At 48.7% G+C, this 15,963-nt stretch overlaps 1 protein-coding gene across 1 annotated transcript; it reads left to right on the forward strand.

The window, feature by feature from the left end:
• Positions 1–1,971: 1,971 nt before the first annotated feature.
• On the forward strand, positions 1,972–15,700 carry SLC6A20 (solute carrier family 6 member 20). Its single transcript, XM_009979380.2, has 11 exons — positions 1,972–2,864; positions 6,794–6,934; positions 7,643–7,734; positions 8,325–8,552; positions 10,110–10,220; positions 10,612–10,853; positions 11,715–11,877; positions 12,364–12,568; positions 13,299–13,458; positions 14,407–14,572; positions 15,520–15,700. Exons 1-11 carry the CDS (start codon positions 2,744–2,746, stop codon positions 15,667–15,669), a joined length of 1,779 nt encoding a protein of 592 aa, XP_009977682.1. The 5' UTR covers positions 1,972–2,743; the 3' UTR covers positions 15,670–15,700.
• The last annotated feature ends 263 nt before the right edge of the window (positions 15,701–15,963 follow it).

Raw genomic sequence — 15,963 nt, forward strand, 5'->3', positions numbered from 1 at the left:
CTAGGACTTCAGAGTCCCTTTTTGTTTGTGTTTTAAGTAGCTGGAAGAAGCACTTGGCTTCTTACTATGCTAGTGTCAAGAGAAACAAGCCCAGGATTCTCAGTCGGTACCTTCACCTAAGTACTTCCAGTTTTGCCTCAGTGAGAAATGGGATTCTCTGCTTCGTTTACCAGATTCTGATTAGGTTTATGTAGGACAGTTCTCATGCTGTCCCATCAGTCTCTGGCCTGCTGTGGAGATGAACCTCTATGCTTTCTCACTCGCTTGCCCCAAACCCCACACTCTCAAATTTGTTAGGTAGAGGGTTGGGGGGAATTTCTTTCTAATCCTCCTTTAACATGAGCAGTGAAATAATCAAAAGTTCTTGCACATGTCTATTAGAGACTTATCTTTGTCCCTGAAGATAAAGCCGAAGTCGCCTCCAACCCAAATGAATGAAGTTCAAAGGAGAAAAAGTCTTGAATAGCATCAGAAACAGCATGTTGGTTATGTGAGGTGTGTATTGAAAGTCCCACAGCAAGAATTCCTGAGTGTTATCTGTTTAAATACCTTTAAATATATTTAAAGCCCGTCTCTCAAGGAGCCACTGGATGACAGGTGCCTATGTGCATGACTGCCTTTTAAAAAAGCTCCGAGCTTTGTGATCGTTTGTGATCTGAGCTGCTTGTGAGACTGACATTTGCGAGAGAAGCAAGGATTCATTTCATTGCATCTGAACTTACTGATCTGGCCTGATGCAAGCTGAGGACCAGACCTCTCTGCCTTCACAGTCTCCCCAGTCCATTAGTAAACTAGTTTGAAATGTAATGGAAAAGCAGGTACAGAGACAAGGAAATGTTTAACTTGATTATGCTCATCAGTAGCAGTAATCTATTCACACAGAAGCATCCCAGGGGTTAGTGATGTGCTATTTTTTAAGGCTGTCCTGCCTGCAAGTTATTAAATGCTCTAAGTTATTTATAAGCATCATTTGTAATAAGTCCCACAGACAGTGATGGGCATTTAACTTTTTAATAACTCGCAGAAGTGTTTGTGATGTGGGACAGTTAACATATCTGTAGCTTCTCGGTGTGTGCCCTTCAATTTAATAGCTTATGGATCTAAAGTTACCTTGGATTTTTCCTTCCAGCACAATTCAGGATCACCCATGAGACATATTTTCAGGGCTAGCTGGCATGTTGCAATTCTGTGGGCAATACAAGAACTGCAAGGATGTTGCAGAAGAGCCACAAACTGCCTCAAAACTAGGCAAGTTTGGTAGACCCTGATGTTTTTCAATGACAACCTCTATTTCTAGCTGCACCAAAATACACTGTGAAGAATTGATCTCCTTACAGGAGATGCATAAACCTCTTGCAGTCACCTTTTCTAGCATGCAAAAAAGCGGCATCAGCAAGTCCACCAAAGTGGTTCTGCTGGTCTCGACAATGCTGCATGACATACTCTGCAGTTTGGGCTCATGTCCAAAGGCCCCACGGTAGGGGATCTCACATGTACCTGCATCTGGATTCCTTGGCTCTGCCAGTAACTGATGGGGTGCTGGAACAGCGTGCGCAGCCCTGGCAGGGAGCAAGTTGCTGGCACTGGAGGAATGACACTGACAGCACCTGAGCGGATCTTATTTGTGAAATGGACCTTAGAGGTGCCCAGTCCTGGTGTGAAAAATAACCACGTTTAGACAGAGGAAGGAAGTTGAGTCCTTGGACTCATTCAGCCCCTTTTATTGCTACAGATGCTGCCAGTAGCCTTCTTCACTGGGAGACCTGTCTGAAGCAGTTGAAGCTCAAAGTGTACCTTGGCAGGGGCCCAAGTGCACAGGGTACGTGTTCAGACCTGGCATCTCAGTGTGCATTCAGGCTCCCTAAGTCCTTCTGCCTCCACAACGGGCCACAGGCGCCTTTTCCCAGTGGCCTTCGTATATATTTTGTCCCTGCTGCTTAAAAGTATTTAGAACCGCCACCCTCAGAAAAGTTTATCTGCAGCAGTGGGGTTTGACCATGAAGGTAAGTGAAAGAGATGGGGCTATTTTGTGCTCTCACACACACAGAGCATGGAGAGGGAGGGTAGCATTCCCAGAGGGTCAAACTTGAGTGTTGTACTCAAGGCTGCAGAAGGCTGGGAACCCGCATGGCTGATAGGAACTGTTTCAAGGCCACTTTTGGAACTGGGGAGTGTGCTGGGCTGGTTGGGGTGAGCACCAGAGTGCCCAAGGATCCACTGAAGGCAAGGGGTACTGAGAATACAAGCCAGCTCTGACAGCCACTAAGCCCAGTCTTAATAGCCCCTTCCTTGTGCTATGAAATCCAAGCTGGTGCCTCACACACACAAATGCTACTCCCAAGGAAGAGAGCCCTGTGTTGAAGGAGTTTCCCATTTCCATAACCAAATGGCAGCCCCAGTGTTATTTCCTCCCTGTGTCAAGTTGGCATGTAAGCCAATAAAAATCCCTGGGCTCACATCCTTCCCAGAAATGCCAGTCAAAACCCAAGGAGCTATTCACCCAAAGTACCAATTTTATAGTTCTGTGTGTGTCTATAATCTATTTACCAGCATTCCTACTTCAGTATGTGCCTGTTAATAAGATTAGTAATTAAAAAGCTTGATAGGAATTGGCAAGCATAGCTCCTCCGCCTTTCCCTCCCCTCCAAGCCGGGCTGGCGTGGAGTCTGAGGCAGGGCTGGCAGAGTACCTGAAGGAGTGAAGGCAGGAAGGTTCTGCTGAAACCTCTGCCTGCAAGTAGGCAATGGAGAAATCCCGGCCACTATGGGACAATCCCGTGCAGTTTGTTTTCGCCTGCATTTCCTATGCTGTGGGGCTGGGAAATGTGTGGAGGTTTCCGTACTTATGTCAGATGTACGGAGGAGGTAAGTGTGCCTTACGTTTCTTGCTTCCCTCGAGGAGGAGTGTGACAAACTTTAGATCCGAAAGTATATTGTCTGTGCTAAAATGCCCTGTCCACCCAGCAGGGTCCAGGGCAGAGCAGCAGGAGGTCAGGCTTTCTGTTGGTGTGCAATCTCTTCTATTGCTGCTTTATTTTACGTATTCTTTAGCATAAAGCTTTTGCCTGACAGCTGCCCCAATAAGGTGGCACTCATTCCTAGAAGTGCAGGGAAACAGTGGGAAGGCCCATGTTTTGTACAAAGGATGGAGGCAGAGTGAGAGATGTAGGTCCCCATGGTATTAATCTATTACTTTCTTGCCCCGATGAAGCACTCTGAAGGCATCAGAAATCAGTTCCTTCTTGGTTCACTTGGAACATATTGAGAAGGAGAAATGCTTATGCTGATTAAATTTAAGGATCATCTGTATCATTTCAAGTCGCTGTCATTAATGTGTTGTCTCTTTTACAAAGCCTTACTTTAGGAAGCCTTACTTTAGGAGGTGATAACTTGGCTGCAAATCTGCCTTGAAGTTGGCTGAAACTCCTTAATCAACAGGAGTTCCACAGCTAAAGCCTTCTGGGAAGCTTTGAAAACATGGAATAAATTGGTTTGGGCTTAAAAAAAAAAAAAAAGCTCTTTGAAAGTTTATCACTCTCCTGGGTCCAAACTGGAGAAGGATGATGTCTGTATCGTATACCAGCCACAGATGATCTTCCTTAGAAATCAAAAGGCAGTTAATCAAATTAATTGAAAAACAACACTAATAATCTCTTCTAGTGTACAGCTGCCACTGGTTAAGGAGCATGTTTTGAAGAATTCTTATAAAGAGCCTCTCTTTATAAAACATCCTGGTTTTATACTGCTGATTGTGCTGCGTCTATTGTTGTAGACTTGGACCTGTCTCGGTTGCACATTAAGTGACATGATGAGCATCTGCCTCATTTGCTTCTGGTCTGCTTCCGTTTATTCTTCCTTTAAGGAGGAAACATGCTGAGAGGTTTAAGTGCTTTTCACTTGTTTTGTGCTTGTTTTCTTGGCTTTCAGCTTGCTTTTAAATGCACTTGTGCTGGTAGGTTCATGCCGGTTGTTGAAAAGCCATCTCAGTGCTGGGATGGTATCAGAGCTGGGATCGGGTCAGAAAAATCAAGATAATACAGTGGGTGAAATTACAGTAGAAGCTATATGCTGCAGTGGCCGAAGCTTTCTTAGATGCTTCAGATAGCAGACGTGGTAGACGTGCAGCAATTCTGTGTGTATTACTCTACACAGATGCTTTTGAGGGTAATGACTTCATGTCTGACACTGAACTCTAGTAAAGAGCTTAAAATTCAAGTGTTTCTGTACACAATTAAACTGAATGTGATTAGTTCAGTAGTAGCCTGTCTTGGCAGACATCCTGAAGGACAGCAAACCTCAGACATGGGGGTCTTTGTGTGTTATTCTCTTCTTGTCAGCTGTCAGTAGTGTAGTAGGTGGTGAAAATTCTCTGAAATGTCACCAAAACTGGAACACTCGATTAACCAGAAAAAAAAAAAAAGATTCAATAAACCCAAGTATTTTCTGAAAAGCATATTTTCGTAAGAGTAGTTTCTCCACTGTTTTTGTCCTCCCTGGTTAGATTTCTCAGGGGAGAGGCAACTCTCCCTACTGTGAAACTAGTACTCCCAACAGCAAGCTTTGCATTTCTTCATTGTTTTTCACTGCCCTCTTAAAAAGGATTCAGTGGCTTTCTGGAGGTCTGCAAAATCCACACAGACAAAACATCATTTCAGCAACTTAAAGGCTGGCTATGCCAGGCACTGGGCTTAGGTGGGATGCCAGCAACTGCTTGCTTGGCATCTTCCTTGCAGAAAAGCTCAGAGCTGGTCCCCTGTCCTGCCCAGCAGATCAATAGCACTCTTATCGCTGATGATACTCATAAACAGGTTATTTGCAGCCTTTACAACCTCCTGCCTTTCTGTTCATCAGCATATTGCCACCTGCTCCTTGCTCACCTCCAGAGAGCTTGACCCGAACGGAGCAAGGGGAGTTCAGACCTCGTAGGTGCAGTTAGTCTGTCCGTAAGCAGGCTGGGCCAGGCCGAACGACACTGGGATGGGTTTACAGCAGTGTGGGTGCTCAGCAGCACCCAGCCCTGAGCAAGGAGGCCCCTGGGCGCCAGGCGGGATGCTGAGCAGAGGCGAGGGTGCTGCTGGGCAAATCTGGTGCCTCGACCAGACCCGGAGCAGGCTCCACGTGTTGTGCCAACTGCAGGGGTCTGGCCTGGGGCTGGTTTTCACAGGTGGTTGGCACCGTAGAGAGCAACGCTGGTGTAAATGAGCAGGGAGGTCAGTGGAGCTGTGCTGGTTCACAGCAGATAAGGAGCTGGTTCGTACAGCTGCCCTGAGTCACTTACACGAAGCATTTTGGTTTTACTCTTTATGAAAAGCAGTGTCGGGCAAGACCTGCATCCAAACAGGGTGCAGAGCAAGGGGCAAGGGGCTCAGCCCTGGCACCCCCAGCTGCTGGGGGACACTGGGGTGAAGAGCAAGCCTGGAGACACTCCTCCTCCTTGCAAGGTGGCAAAGCCAACACCAAGCACGCGGCAACACTGCTGGGAGGGTGGAAAAGCCTTCGCAAAGGGCCCAGTGCTGACATCCCCACCGTGGTACATGGCAGAACTCCCCTCGGCAGCTGCTGGGGCAGCTCGCTCCCTGCTGGGACGGAGCGGCTGCGGGAGCTCTTACACCTCCAGCAGCTCCCTTGCGGCATAGGAAGTTATCTAACAGACTAACAAAGGGGTTGTTAATAATGATAGAGCCGGGAGGTGGGAAATTAATTCCCAGAATAAACCGGATTATTGCTCAGTGTTTATTTCCAGTTCTTTGCCTTGGTCGTTGCTCAGAGTTCATTCCTCTGTGGCGCTGCACCAAGCCCATTGCAAGGAATGTTAATGCCACAGATTAAATCCTAAACAAGAGATATTTACGTAAATATTTTTGGCTTGCTGTAAAAAGGGAAGCAGGAAAGCCTTTGCAAAAATCCAGGTTTTGACTCAGTCAGCAGCTCTTTCTGAAGTGAGGCCCAAGTTGAGGACAAGGATTTTTTTATTTTCCAGCAGAAACTTAAGCCAAAGCGCATCCTGGTTGCTGGATGGGAGGGTCCTTTCTCCTCTCGCTGCCTGCTCATCTGTGTCTGCTGCTCCTCTTCTGCAGGAGCATCCCTGTGGCTCTCCATGCTGGGGAAGCGAGGGCAAGCAGATGCTGGGCAGGAGGCGGCTGTGTGCCTCCGTCCCAGGGTCTGCTCCTGCAGGTGGGACCTTGAGTAAAAGTCTTCACCCCTTTGCTGAAGTTTGCAGGCTCAGCATGGGGTTTTGAGGGAGGTTTTGTAGTTGTTGGGGTTTTTTTTTAAGCCTTCAATATGTTACTCAAAACTCTATTCAACAATGAAATTGCTGTTACTTTTTCATTGAGCGCTTCGGCTCTGCCTCAGAACACCGCACACAAAGTAAATCTTTCCCTTGTCCTCCTTCTCTCATTATCTTTTACAAGGTTTGGCTAGTGGTTAGTTACCCTTTAACAGCCCCAGTCCCGAACATTGCTCAAACTGCCTGCGGAGCACCTGGGCAGCCCCACTGCACCAGGGTTGCAACCGGCACAGTTTAACAGCTGAAATCCCAGCGCTGCCAAGTGCGCGTGGAAAATTCCTCAAGCCCAGGCGCTCGGTGCCCGCTGGCATCTGGACTGCCACCTGAAACCCCGTGAGATGTCCCTCAGGGTGTGCCGTGCCCTCAATATACAAGGTGCCCGGACAAGACCCAGCCCCAGTCACCTCCTGGGACACTAATGGGGCGATTCAACCACAAATAGGGCAACCTGGTGTTTTTTATGCTGCTGACCTGCTGAAGGCTGTCTATTGGGTTTTTCTTGCAGGTGGTTTTTTGATCCCATATTTTATCATGCTGATTGCTGAGGGGATGCCACTGCTCTACCTGGAGCTGGCCGTGGGGCAGCGCATGCGTCAGGGTAGCATCGGTGCCTGGAAAATAATAAGCCCCTACCTCTGTGGTGTTGGTATGTTCTCAGTTTTCATCTTTATTTTCAAGCGCTTGGAGAATGCGAGTGTTTTTTGAGTGGAGAGCTTTGTCTTTCAGTGTAGAAAACAGGCATGAACTGGAGTTTTACTGGGTCTCACCAGGGTGAGTAAAGTGTTATCCAGATGCCCCACAGCAATCATTTACCCAGTTCCTCACAGAGTGCTGGAGCCAGACCCACCCGGGGCACGGAGGTGTGAGTCCCCCTGCCCTCAGGAAGACTGCCAAAATCACCCTGTGAAGGCCAATGCTTAATCCAGCCTCTGGGGCTGCCCCCCAACCCACCCACCCAACACCCCCGGGCTTTGACTCCGAGAGCATCATCTTGAGAGCTCAATAGTTAGTAATAAAACAGTGCCTTAATTTCCTGCCATCGCTGCCTACTGTTTACCAATGTCAGCTCTTAGCTACGTTATTAAGTTATTCAATTACCCTGATAGCCCAAATTATCTCCAATTTGCTTACAAGCACATTTTCTTTTTAACAATACATTGAATATTCACCCCTCAATGGCTAAAGTGTAAAATCCCGTGCAGGATAGCTCTGACGGGAGGAGGGGGAGGATGCAGCAGCAGGGGAATGCCCTGTGCATGGGGCTGGGCAGAGGCAAAGCCCCCACGGGGCGTCACGGGACATTGGGTGCTTCGGGGTTTTGCCACTGACCGAGCACCTCCCTCCATGCCCGCAGGCATTGCCAGCGTCGTCGTCTCCTTCTTCCTCTCCATGTACTACAACGTGATAAACGCCTGGGCCTTCTGGTACCTCTTCCACTCCTTCCAGGTGCGTGGGTGCTTGGTGGCACGGCTTGGCCCTGCCGTGGCCGTGGAGGGTTGCAGTGGCTTTGTCTTGGTGCTGGATGTTGCCTGGCGCCGTCATCAGCTGGGAACAAAAGCTCCAGAAACTCACCCAGGGTTTTTCTGTGGTGAAAAAATGACACAAGGGAATCCCTCTCTGGGGGCTTCCCAGGAGCATTGGCGTTTCTTCTCAAAAACGTAGACTAAGGCCAGCCCTCTGATGCCTTGCTTACATATGCCTTTGTGGCCATGGTGTCCTGTGTCCTGGGGTGGGCCTATCCAAAGCCAGGGGAGAGTATCAGGAGAGTCATCCCCAGGGAAGAGAGGCAGAGTGGGTCTGTCCTTAGGGAGAGGATCAGAAAGGGTCAGTCATCAGGGAGAGAGTCATACCTAGGGAAGAGATCATGCCCAGGGGAGAGGGTCAGCCCAGCCCCAGGCAGCATAATGCAGGGACAAGCAAGCCCGGGGTTCAGAAAGGTCCCCATCCCATCCTCATCTCCCCATCCTACACTGGTGCCCGGCTCTCCCTGCCATGTTGGCGGCAGGCACTCACCCACCTTCTTCCCTCCCTCGCAGGACCCTCTGCCTTGGGCCACCTGCCCCCTGAACAGCAACCACACCGGCTATGAGGAGGAGTGTGAGAAGACATCGTCCACCCAGTACTTCTGGTACCGGCAGACGCTGAACATCTCTCCGTCGCTGGAGGCCAGCGGGAGCATGCAGTGGGAGCAGGTGCTCTGCCTGACGCTGGCCTGGCTGGTGGTCTACCTGTGCATCCTCCGTGGCACCGAGTCCACTGGCAAGGTGAGAGGCGGGTACAGCCCTGTCAAGCACCAGCAGGATGTGGGGAGGATAAATAAGTGCCAAAAAGGCAGTGGCCATGGCTGCTGTCACCTGGGGTTATGGCATCTTCCCCTGAGCAGCTGGCCCCGCTGCCTCTGCCACCCTGCCAAATTGCAACTGAAGAAGGCTCAACCAAAGCACTGAATGATATTTAAAAAAAATGAAATCACCAAACCCAGGCAGTCCTGTACATGTAGACACCTCTGCTGCAAAACCAGCCACTAGGCTGCTGGCCCTGTGGAAAGCTGCCTGCCGCAGCAGAGACGTGTCAGGAGACGTCTGTTCCTCAGACATCTTTGCAAGAAAATAAAACGACGTCTAACGGGCGTTTTTGCTCGCTTTTTATTCACAGCAGAAGTTATGAGGCGGGGGGCAGGGCGGGGGGGGAAGCAATGTCCCAGCTGAGCCTGCACTAAGCAGCAAGTTGAGGGCTGTAATCCCCAAATCGCCTTAGCCGAACGCTGAAAGCCAAGAGACTGTAAACCAAGAATAACCTCTCAAACTCGCTGCAGCTGGCTTTAGGTGTAAAAAAGAAAGAAATAGGCCGGGAGTACTGAAACGGTGTCATGAAGGCAGGGTCTCAGCAGGGGGAACATGGGGGCTTCCTTAGCATTCCTTGTGCAGGAACAGCTGTGGTTTTGGGCGCTGGGCACAAGGCTGTGCCATTGGGGAAGATGAAGCTGCTGCATCTCCAGGTCTATGATGGGGAAAGGCAGATGCCAGCTGGCAGTGCAGGCAGGTGCGAATCAAAGGAATATTTGGTGATTACCCAGCCAGTTCTCTTCCCAAGACCTTGGGAAGGCATGTTTTTTGTGAGTTAGTTTTTTGTGTAAGTTTCAGAGTGAGTCATTGGGGTACATTGCAGCAAAGAGAAGGTGATTGGGTTCTCCCTTTTTTTTCCCACAGGTGGCTTTTTCCAACGTGGAGATTGAACATTTAAATTCAAATTCAGGGGTTTGATCAAAAGCTCATGGAAGACCACTGAAAGATGTACTTCCTCCCCCCCACCCCCCATCTGCATTACATTAAGTTAAAGTCTTTTTCACACCTGAATTAAAATAGTTTCATTCAAGTTTGATTCTTACCTTTTATGAGGTCTGCTCATCTTCCTCCTTGAGCAGATGATAGATGAGCCTTGCCTAGTGCCCTCTTGACAGATGATTGCAAACTGGTGGTACTCCACAAAATGCTGCAGAACTGAGTTTGTAAATGCTGTGTATATTTTAGATTTTGTTCTTAATTTTCTAGTAAAGATTGGAAAAATCTCCCAAGAGAAGACCCTGGGAATAGTAGCATAGATCTTTATTAGTAATAAAACTTTATTATTAATAAAACCTTGTTTCCCTAAAACCCTAAATCTAAAGTTAGATTTATCTGAAAATATTTCTTTAAACATTAACACAAGGTAGCAAACACAATAATGGAATTTTTTTATGTAAAGGAAGTGAGAAAGAGCTAATCTACTATGATCAGTTTTGCATATTCTTTAGGCCAAGGTATGTCCCCTCCTTCCCCCAGGTCGTCTATGTAACAGCCTCTTTGCCATACTGCGTTCTCATCATCTACCTCATCAGAGGATTAACGCTTCATGGAGCTGTGAACGGGCTTGTCTACATGTTCACACCAAAGGTAGAGTAAAACCACCCTGAATTTTTCATTAAATGTTTTTTAGTCACCGATTGTGTAGGTTTTTAAAAGGTGGTGATGCTCCTTTTCCTTGTATTGGATTTTTGAGCAGTAGCTTAGGTCAGGCAGCTGGAAACCCCAGCTGGGAGCAGCTGAAGGCTGTTCTGCCACAGTGCTCCTAAGCCGCGTGCTTTCTTCTGCAGAAAAAGACCTGCCCATTACCATAACCTCTAGCACATGGTTTCCAGATTGGGCAGCAACCCTGCCCAAAAAACACCCCTGAGCTAAAATGAGTGTGTGAAGGGGCCCATCTCCGTCCCCACGGGCTGGAAGGGGCAGCGGCGGGCATCCTTGCGCATCTTCATGCTCCCGCTCTCCCTGTCCGATTTTGCAGCTGGAGCAGCTGTCAAACCCCAAGACATGGATCAGCGCTGCCACACAGATCTTCTTCTCGCTGGGCCTGGGCTTTGGCAGCCTCATCGCCTTTGCCAGCTACAACGAGCCCAGCAACAACTGCCAGAGGCACGCCATCATCGTCTCGCTCATCAACAGCGCCACGTCCATATTCGCCAGCGTTGTGACTTTCTCCATCTACGGCTTCAAGGCGACATTTAACTACGAAAGCTGTGTCAACAAGTAAGAGCCTGCTATTTCACCTGTTCTCCATCACAAGCTGTTCTGAGGAAGGTAAGAGAGGGGAGGCAAATAAAAACCAGGACACAGCACTACCCTGAGACCAAACCTGATACTGCTCTAACAAAGCTAATGGTGCAGTTGACAGCGATGAAGGTTGAGATACAAGGTCAGAGCTGATGTGCCTTTTGACACCTGGGTGCTGCTTTCAGGCATGGGCCTGGGCGAGTCACAGCGGTGCTTTCCCCTGCACCCGTCACAGCACAGGCTTTGGAGGGGGAGTGGGGTGGCGATTACTAAAACGCGATGATGCTCAGATCCCCCTGTTTAAGGCTAAGCCCTGTGCCAGGAGCTCAGCCTCCTTGGTGGTGGTGCTCTGGAGGTGCCCAGCAGCCTGCAGGATCGTGCCCCAAGGCAGCAAGCTTGCATGTGGTCCCTGGCACCAGGCCCACGGCAGTTATACTTTTACTCCGTTTTTACAGCTTTCAATATATCTGCTGATCAGAGAAGAAACCAAGCTGCTAGTCCCTGCTCGTTACCAAAAGGCTCATTAAATTGGTGGGGTGTGGATGTGGGACTGGAGGGCAACAGGGAAGAGATGCCAGCTGGCACTGGCCAGCACCCAAAATACCTGCCTGGGAGCAGCAGTGTGGGTTTGGAAGCTGCTTCCCCTGAAGCAGAGATGAGCGGAAGGTTGCCCACATCCCAACATCGCGCTGGAAGTACTGCAGGTCCCACCTGGGGAGGCTGGAGCCCTGGGGCTGGTGGAGCATCCCCATGTAGGGGCTGCTGGAGGAGATATAAAACTGGCATCAATTTTATACGTTGGCCTGAAAGCCATTACATTCCTAAAATCTTTCCCAGCGTGATCCTGCTGCTGATGAACACGTTTGACCTGGAGGAAGGCTCTTTAACAGCAGACAACCTCAATGAGATGAAAGACTACCTCACGGCCACCCACCCACAGGAATATGCCCAATTAGTGCCGCAGCTGAAAAACTGCAGCTTGGAAGCTGAACTAGACACGGTGAGTCACTGCTCTGTGCTGGCACCAGAGTTTCGCTCCCTTCTTTCCTCTCACTGAGCCCGGGCACCCCTCAGCCCCTCACGGGCACATCCCACAGCCCCCCAGCACCCGCCTGGCCAAAGGCTGTGGTGGGGTTCATTTCTGCACCTCAGGATGGGGCAGGGGGCACTGGCTCATCCCGGCAAGGGGCTCGCTTGGCTGGCTAGCAACTGAGCCGGGTGGTGATGCAGCTGGACTGCTGGATGCAGCTGCGGGACAGGACAGGTCGCAAAGGTGTGGGGCAAACGTTTTCGCTACAGGCAGGACTGTGCCAGTTTCTATCCACTTTAAACAGATTGGTCAAGGTCTTATCTGCCTCTGCTGTGCAGAACCACCACGATGGGTGTATTTGGTCATTGTGGAGGATCAGTCCCATGTGTTCTTATGTTCCTTATCGAGCTGAGGAGCTGCCCGTAACTCACTTCTTCCCCCGCTTCTCACCCACAGGCCGTCCAGGGGACAGGACTGGCATTTATAGTCTATTCTGAAGCCATCAAAAACATGGAGGTACCCCAGCTGTACTCTGTGCTCTACTTCTTCATGCTGCTGATGCTGGGCATCGGCAGCATGCTGGGAAACACTGCTGCCATCCTCACGCCACTGACAGACAGCAGGGTCATTGCTGCCCGTTTCCCCAAGGAGGTGATCTCAGGTAAGCACCTACCATGAGCAGCACAGGCCACGCAGGGAGAGAGCATGTGTGTGCAAACGCTTTGGTGTCCCACAGGTGTTGAGGGGGGGTCCCTCTTTGACCTCAGGTGAAGCAGAGAGCATCAAATATGCTGCTGGAAGGGTTTGCCTGCCTTTAGGAAATCCTGCCTGGCCCTTTCCCTCAAGAGCTCTCAACGCACCAGGGCAATCGTGGCTGTGTATTTGCAGGCTTCCCAGCACACAACTCCTCCAGACTGGTGTCTACTGACAGGCCAGGAGATGTGTCAATATACCTGCAGTGAGGGGCTCTTCAATCTCATCACTAGTATCCGAACTGTGAACCAGCTCAGTCTTTAGTCAAAAGTGATATGCCCTCCTGCTGGGGCATGGAAATCAGTTGTCCCACCTTAAAACCTGTTGTAACTGGATGCCCAGCAGCAACAGCAGACGCTGCGCACACAGAGGACAAGGTTACAGCCAAGACTCAGTTGTCTTTGCCGCGCCAATGTGCTGCAGCTGTGCAGGTCTGAGGAGCAGCAGCTTAAGGATACACCAGCATGTTCACACCCCCCCCAAACACAGAGCCAGGTCTTTTCCAAAGGGCAAAGAAATTATCTTTCTCTTCTGAGAAAGCTGCTCCCAAACAGAAGTCAGTAGAAACCACCAGCTTTTTAGCCACAACAATTACAATTTCCAGATGTAACAGGAGGGTCCCTCTTTTATCCCCACAGGTGTTGTGTGTCTCATTAACTGTGTGATTGGCCTGATCTTCACCATGGAAGCTGGAAATTACTGGTTTGACATCTTCAATGACTACGCAGCCACGCTCTCGCTGCTGCTCATCGTGCTGGTAGAAACCATTGCTGTGTGTTATATCTACGGGCTAAGAAGGTAAAACCTCAGACCCTTCTTTCTTCATAGCAGGGGCGCGGCCACTGGCCAAGAGACATAGGGCCAAGAATAAAAATACCACCTCGAGCTAAATTCTTCTCCTGCACTATGGTATCAGCAAGGCAATGGGGTCTCCCCTGCCCTGCAGGCCCCTTCCAGACCCTCGGGTTCAGGGCTGAGCACCTTCTGCCACAACTCTGCTTCTCCTTTGCTTGTAACTCAGCGTGAGCACAACAGCGCCAGTAAGCCTGGTTTCAGAGATGGTGACCTTGCACATCGCTGCTCTCCCAAGTCATCCTGTGTGGGTAAAGCAAGACTCAGCCTCAGGAAAGGTTTTACACAGCAGAGGTGTTTGCACTCAGGGCATCTAAGGGAAAAGGTTTTAGTATTGGCTTTGTTAGTCCACTAGCGCAGCATGTGTACCAACGCCTCCATGGGCACCAAGTCCTTGATGAGTCCAAAGCCTTCAAGTCAGATCCAGGTTTCCTGTGTGATATCCAATACCATCCCGAGCATTAGCACTCCCTCAAAGACAGTCAAGTAACAGTGGCAAGAACAGAAACACAAAAACAAGCAGTTTTCTCCACAGTACTTAAGCATCACTGCTTTTCTCTGTCAGCCTGCATCAGTAACAGTCTGAACTTACACTCCAGGCAGAATTTTGTTGGGACTTTTCCCTACTGTACCTATTTCTAGCTATTCTTCCATGATTTGGGATCCTCTTGGAAGCCCTTCTTTTTTTATTTGATTTTACTCTCACTATGTGATCTTGGTGATCCAGTTCTTCAGACAATCTCTCTCTGCTCTTTAGTCTCCTGGATAACTATACTCCCCTTGCCTATTTTACACATTTAATTCTGTAGGTGATTTTAAATTAATTCATATCAAGGTATCAATTAAACACATGCAACTGTTCACAAAAATATATTTATTTTTTTTTAAACGCAGATTTGAGAAAGACCTTCACACCATGATCGGACGCAAGCCAAACTGGTATTGGAAAATTATGTGGGCTTTTGTTAGCCCTTTGCTGATCGTAAGCTTATTTATATTTTACCTCACCGACTATATCCTCACAGGAACACTGCAATACCAAGCATGGGATGCCACACAGGTGAAATAGTTTGGGGTTTGAGTTTTGGGTTTGTTTTTTTTTTTAAACTTTCCTTAATTCCTGCAAGTACATAGCCTTCCTTCCTAACCCCATCGTTCCACTAAACTGCCTTCTGAAAGCTTGCAGCTGGAGCTGGGGCCATCCCTTAATTTTGTGGAATGGTAAAACAGGAAAAACTTGACCTAGTGACAACAATGCCACGGTTCTGTAAAATGGATCAATTTCCCTCTACAATTCTTAATCAACCCATTCAAACACTAAAATTTTATTCATGTTGAAGACCCAAACATAATTTTAAAAAATACGCTTTAAACAGAAAAATTACTTTCAAACTGTAGTATCTTGAACAAAATTACTGGTATTTTAACAGAACTGAGCTGCTGCTGGAATAAAGTTTCCATAATTTCCATATTCTTTTTCCTCATGGCCAAAACACTTTTGTACGAATGCTTAACTGTGAGTTTGTCACAGAGGAATTATCAGTGGATAAGTAATCAGTGGTTTCATAACCTTTTGTGGGAATGTTCCTAGCATGCAGAAACAAATCACACACATGGTTTTCATGTCATGGCTGATTTGGGACCTGTGGCAGGCCCGCACTGTTGACTGGCCATCAGCATGAGCCCACAGGCTCCAGGAGGGAAACACAGAGACCTGGCAGAGGTCAGTGCCGAGCCATCTCATTAAGAAACACAAACTGAGCCAAAATCTGCATTTTACCAAACCTTACAGAAAAATTTTCCCTAATATTTTTGTCAGCAGCTCTGTTCTTAACAATTTTAAGCTTGTGTGGTTGGACAATGAAAAGCACTGATGACAGTCACAGGCTGCTGCAGCCTGCAAGTGCTTCTCAGATGTCCTGTTAAATACACAGCTTTGCTCCAGACCCCACTCCAGGATGCTGAAAACCACAGATCCCACAGATCCAATGCTTCTCTCCCTTGCAGGGGCAGCTGGTGACAAAGGACTACCCAGGCTACGCCCTGGCAGTGATCGGGCTGCTGGTGGCGGCATCCACCATGTGCATACCCCTGGGGGCACTAGTAACTTTTATAAGGAAGAGGCTGAAGAGGGAAACCGTTTCAACTGTTGCGTGAAGGCTGACAGCTGGATTTGGGAAGACCTTACCCCCATCGTCAGTGACCGGGCACTTCTGGAAGACAGCAGAAACCATTATTTGTAGCAGCTATTTATAGAGTTGAGAATCGTGGGTGCTATATTGACCAAAAAGTGCTGTTAGGAGGTTCCACAACGGTTTGGGAAAAAAAGCTCTTCTGTAACAAGATGAAGCTTTAAACTGGTCTCTGTAAGAGGGGAAAAAACAGAAGAGCAGCTCATAAAATGCTAGCTAGCACAAATTAACCAGCGTATCGATCCATTAAACAATGTTA

Source organism: Tauraco erythrolophus, chromosome 7 (genome assembly GCF_009769465.1).
Source record: "Tauraco erythrolophus isolate bTauEry1 chromosome 7, bTauEry1.pri, whole genome shotgun sequence".
Taxonomy (NCBI): domain Eukaryota; kingdom Metazoa; phylum Chordata; class Aves; order Musophagiformes; family Musophagidae; genus Tauraco; species Tauraco erythrolophus.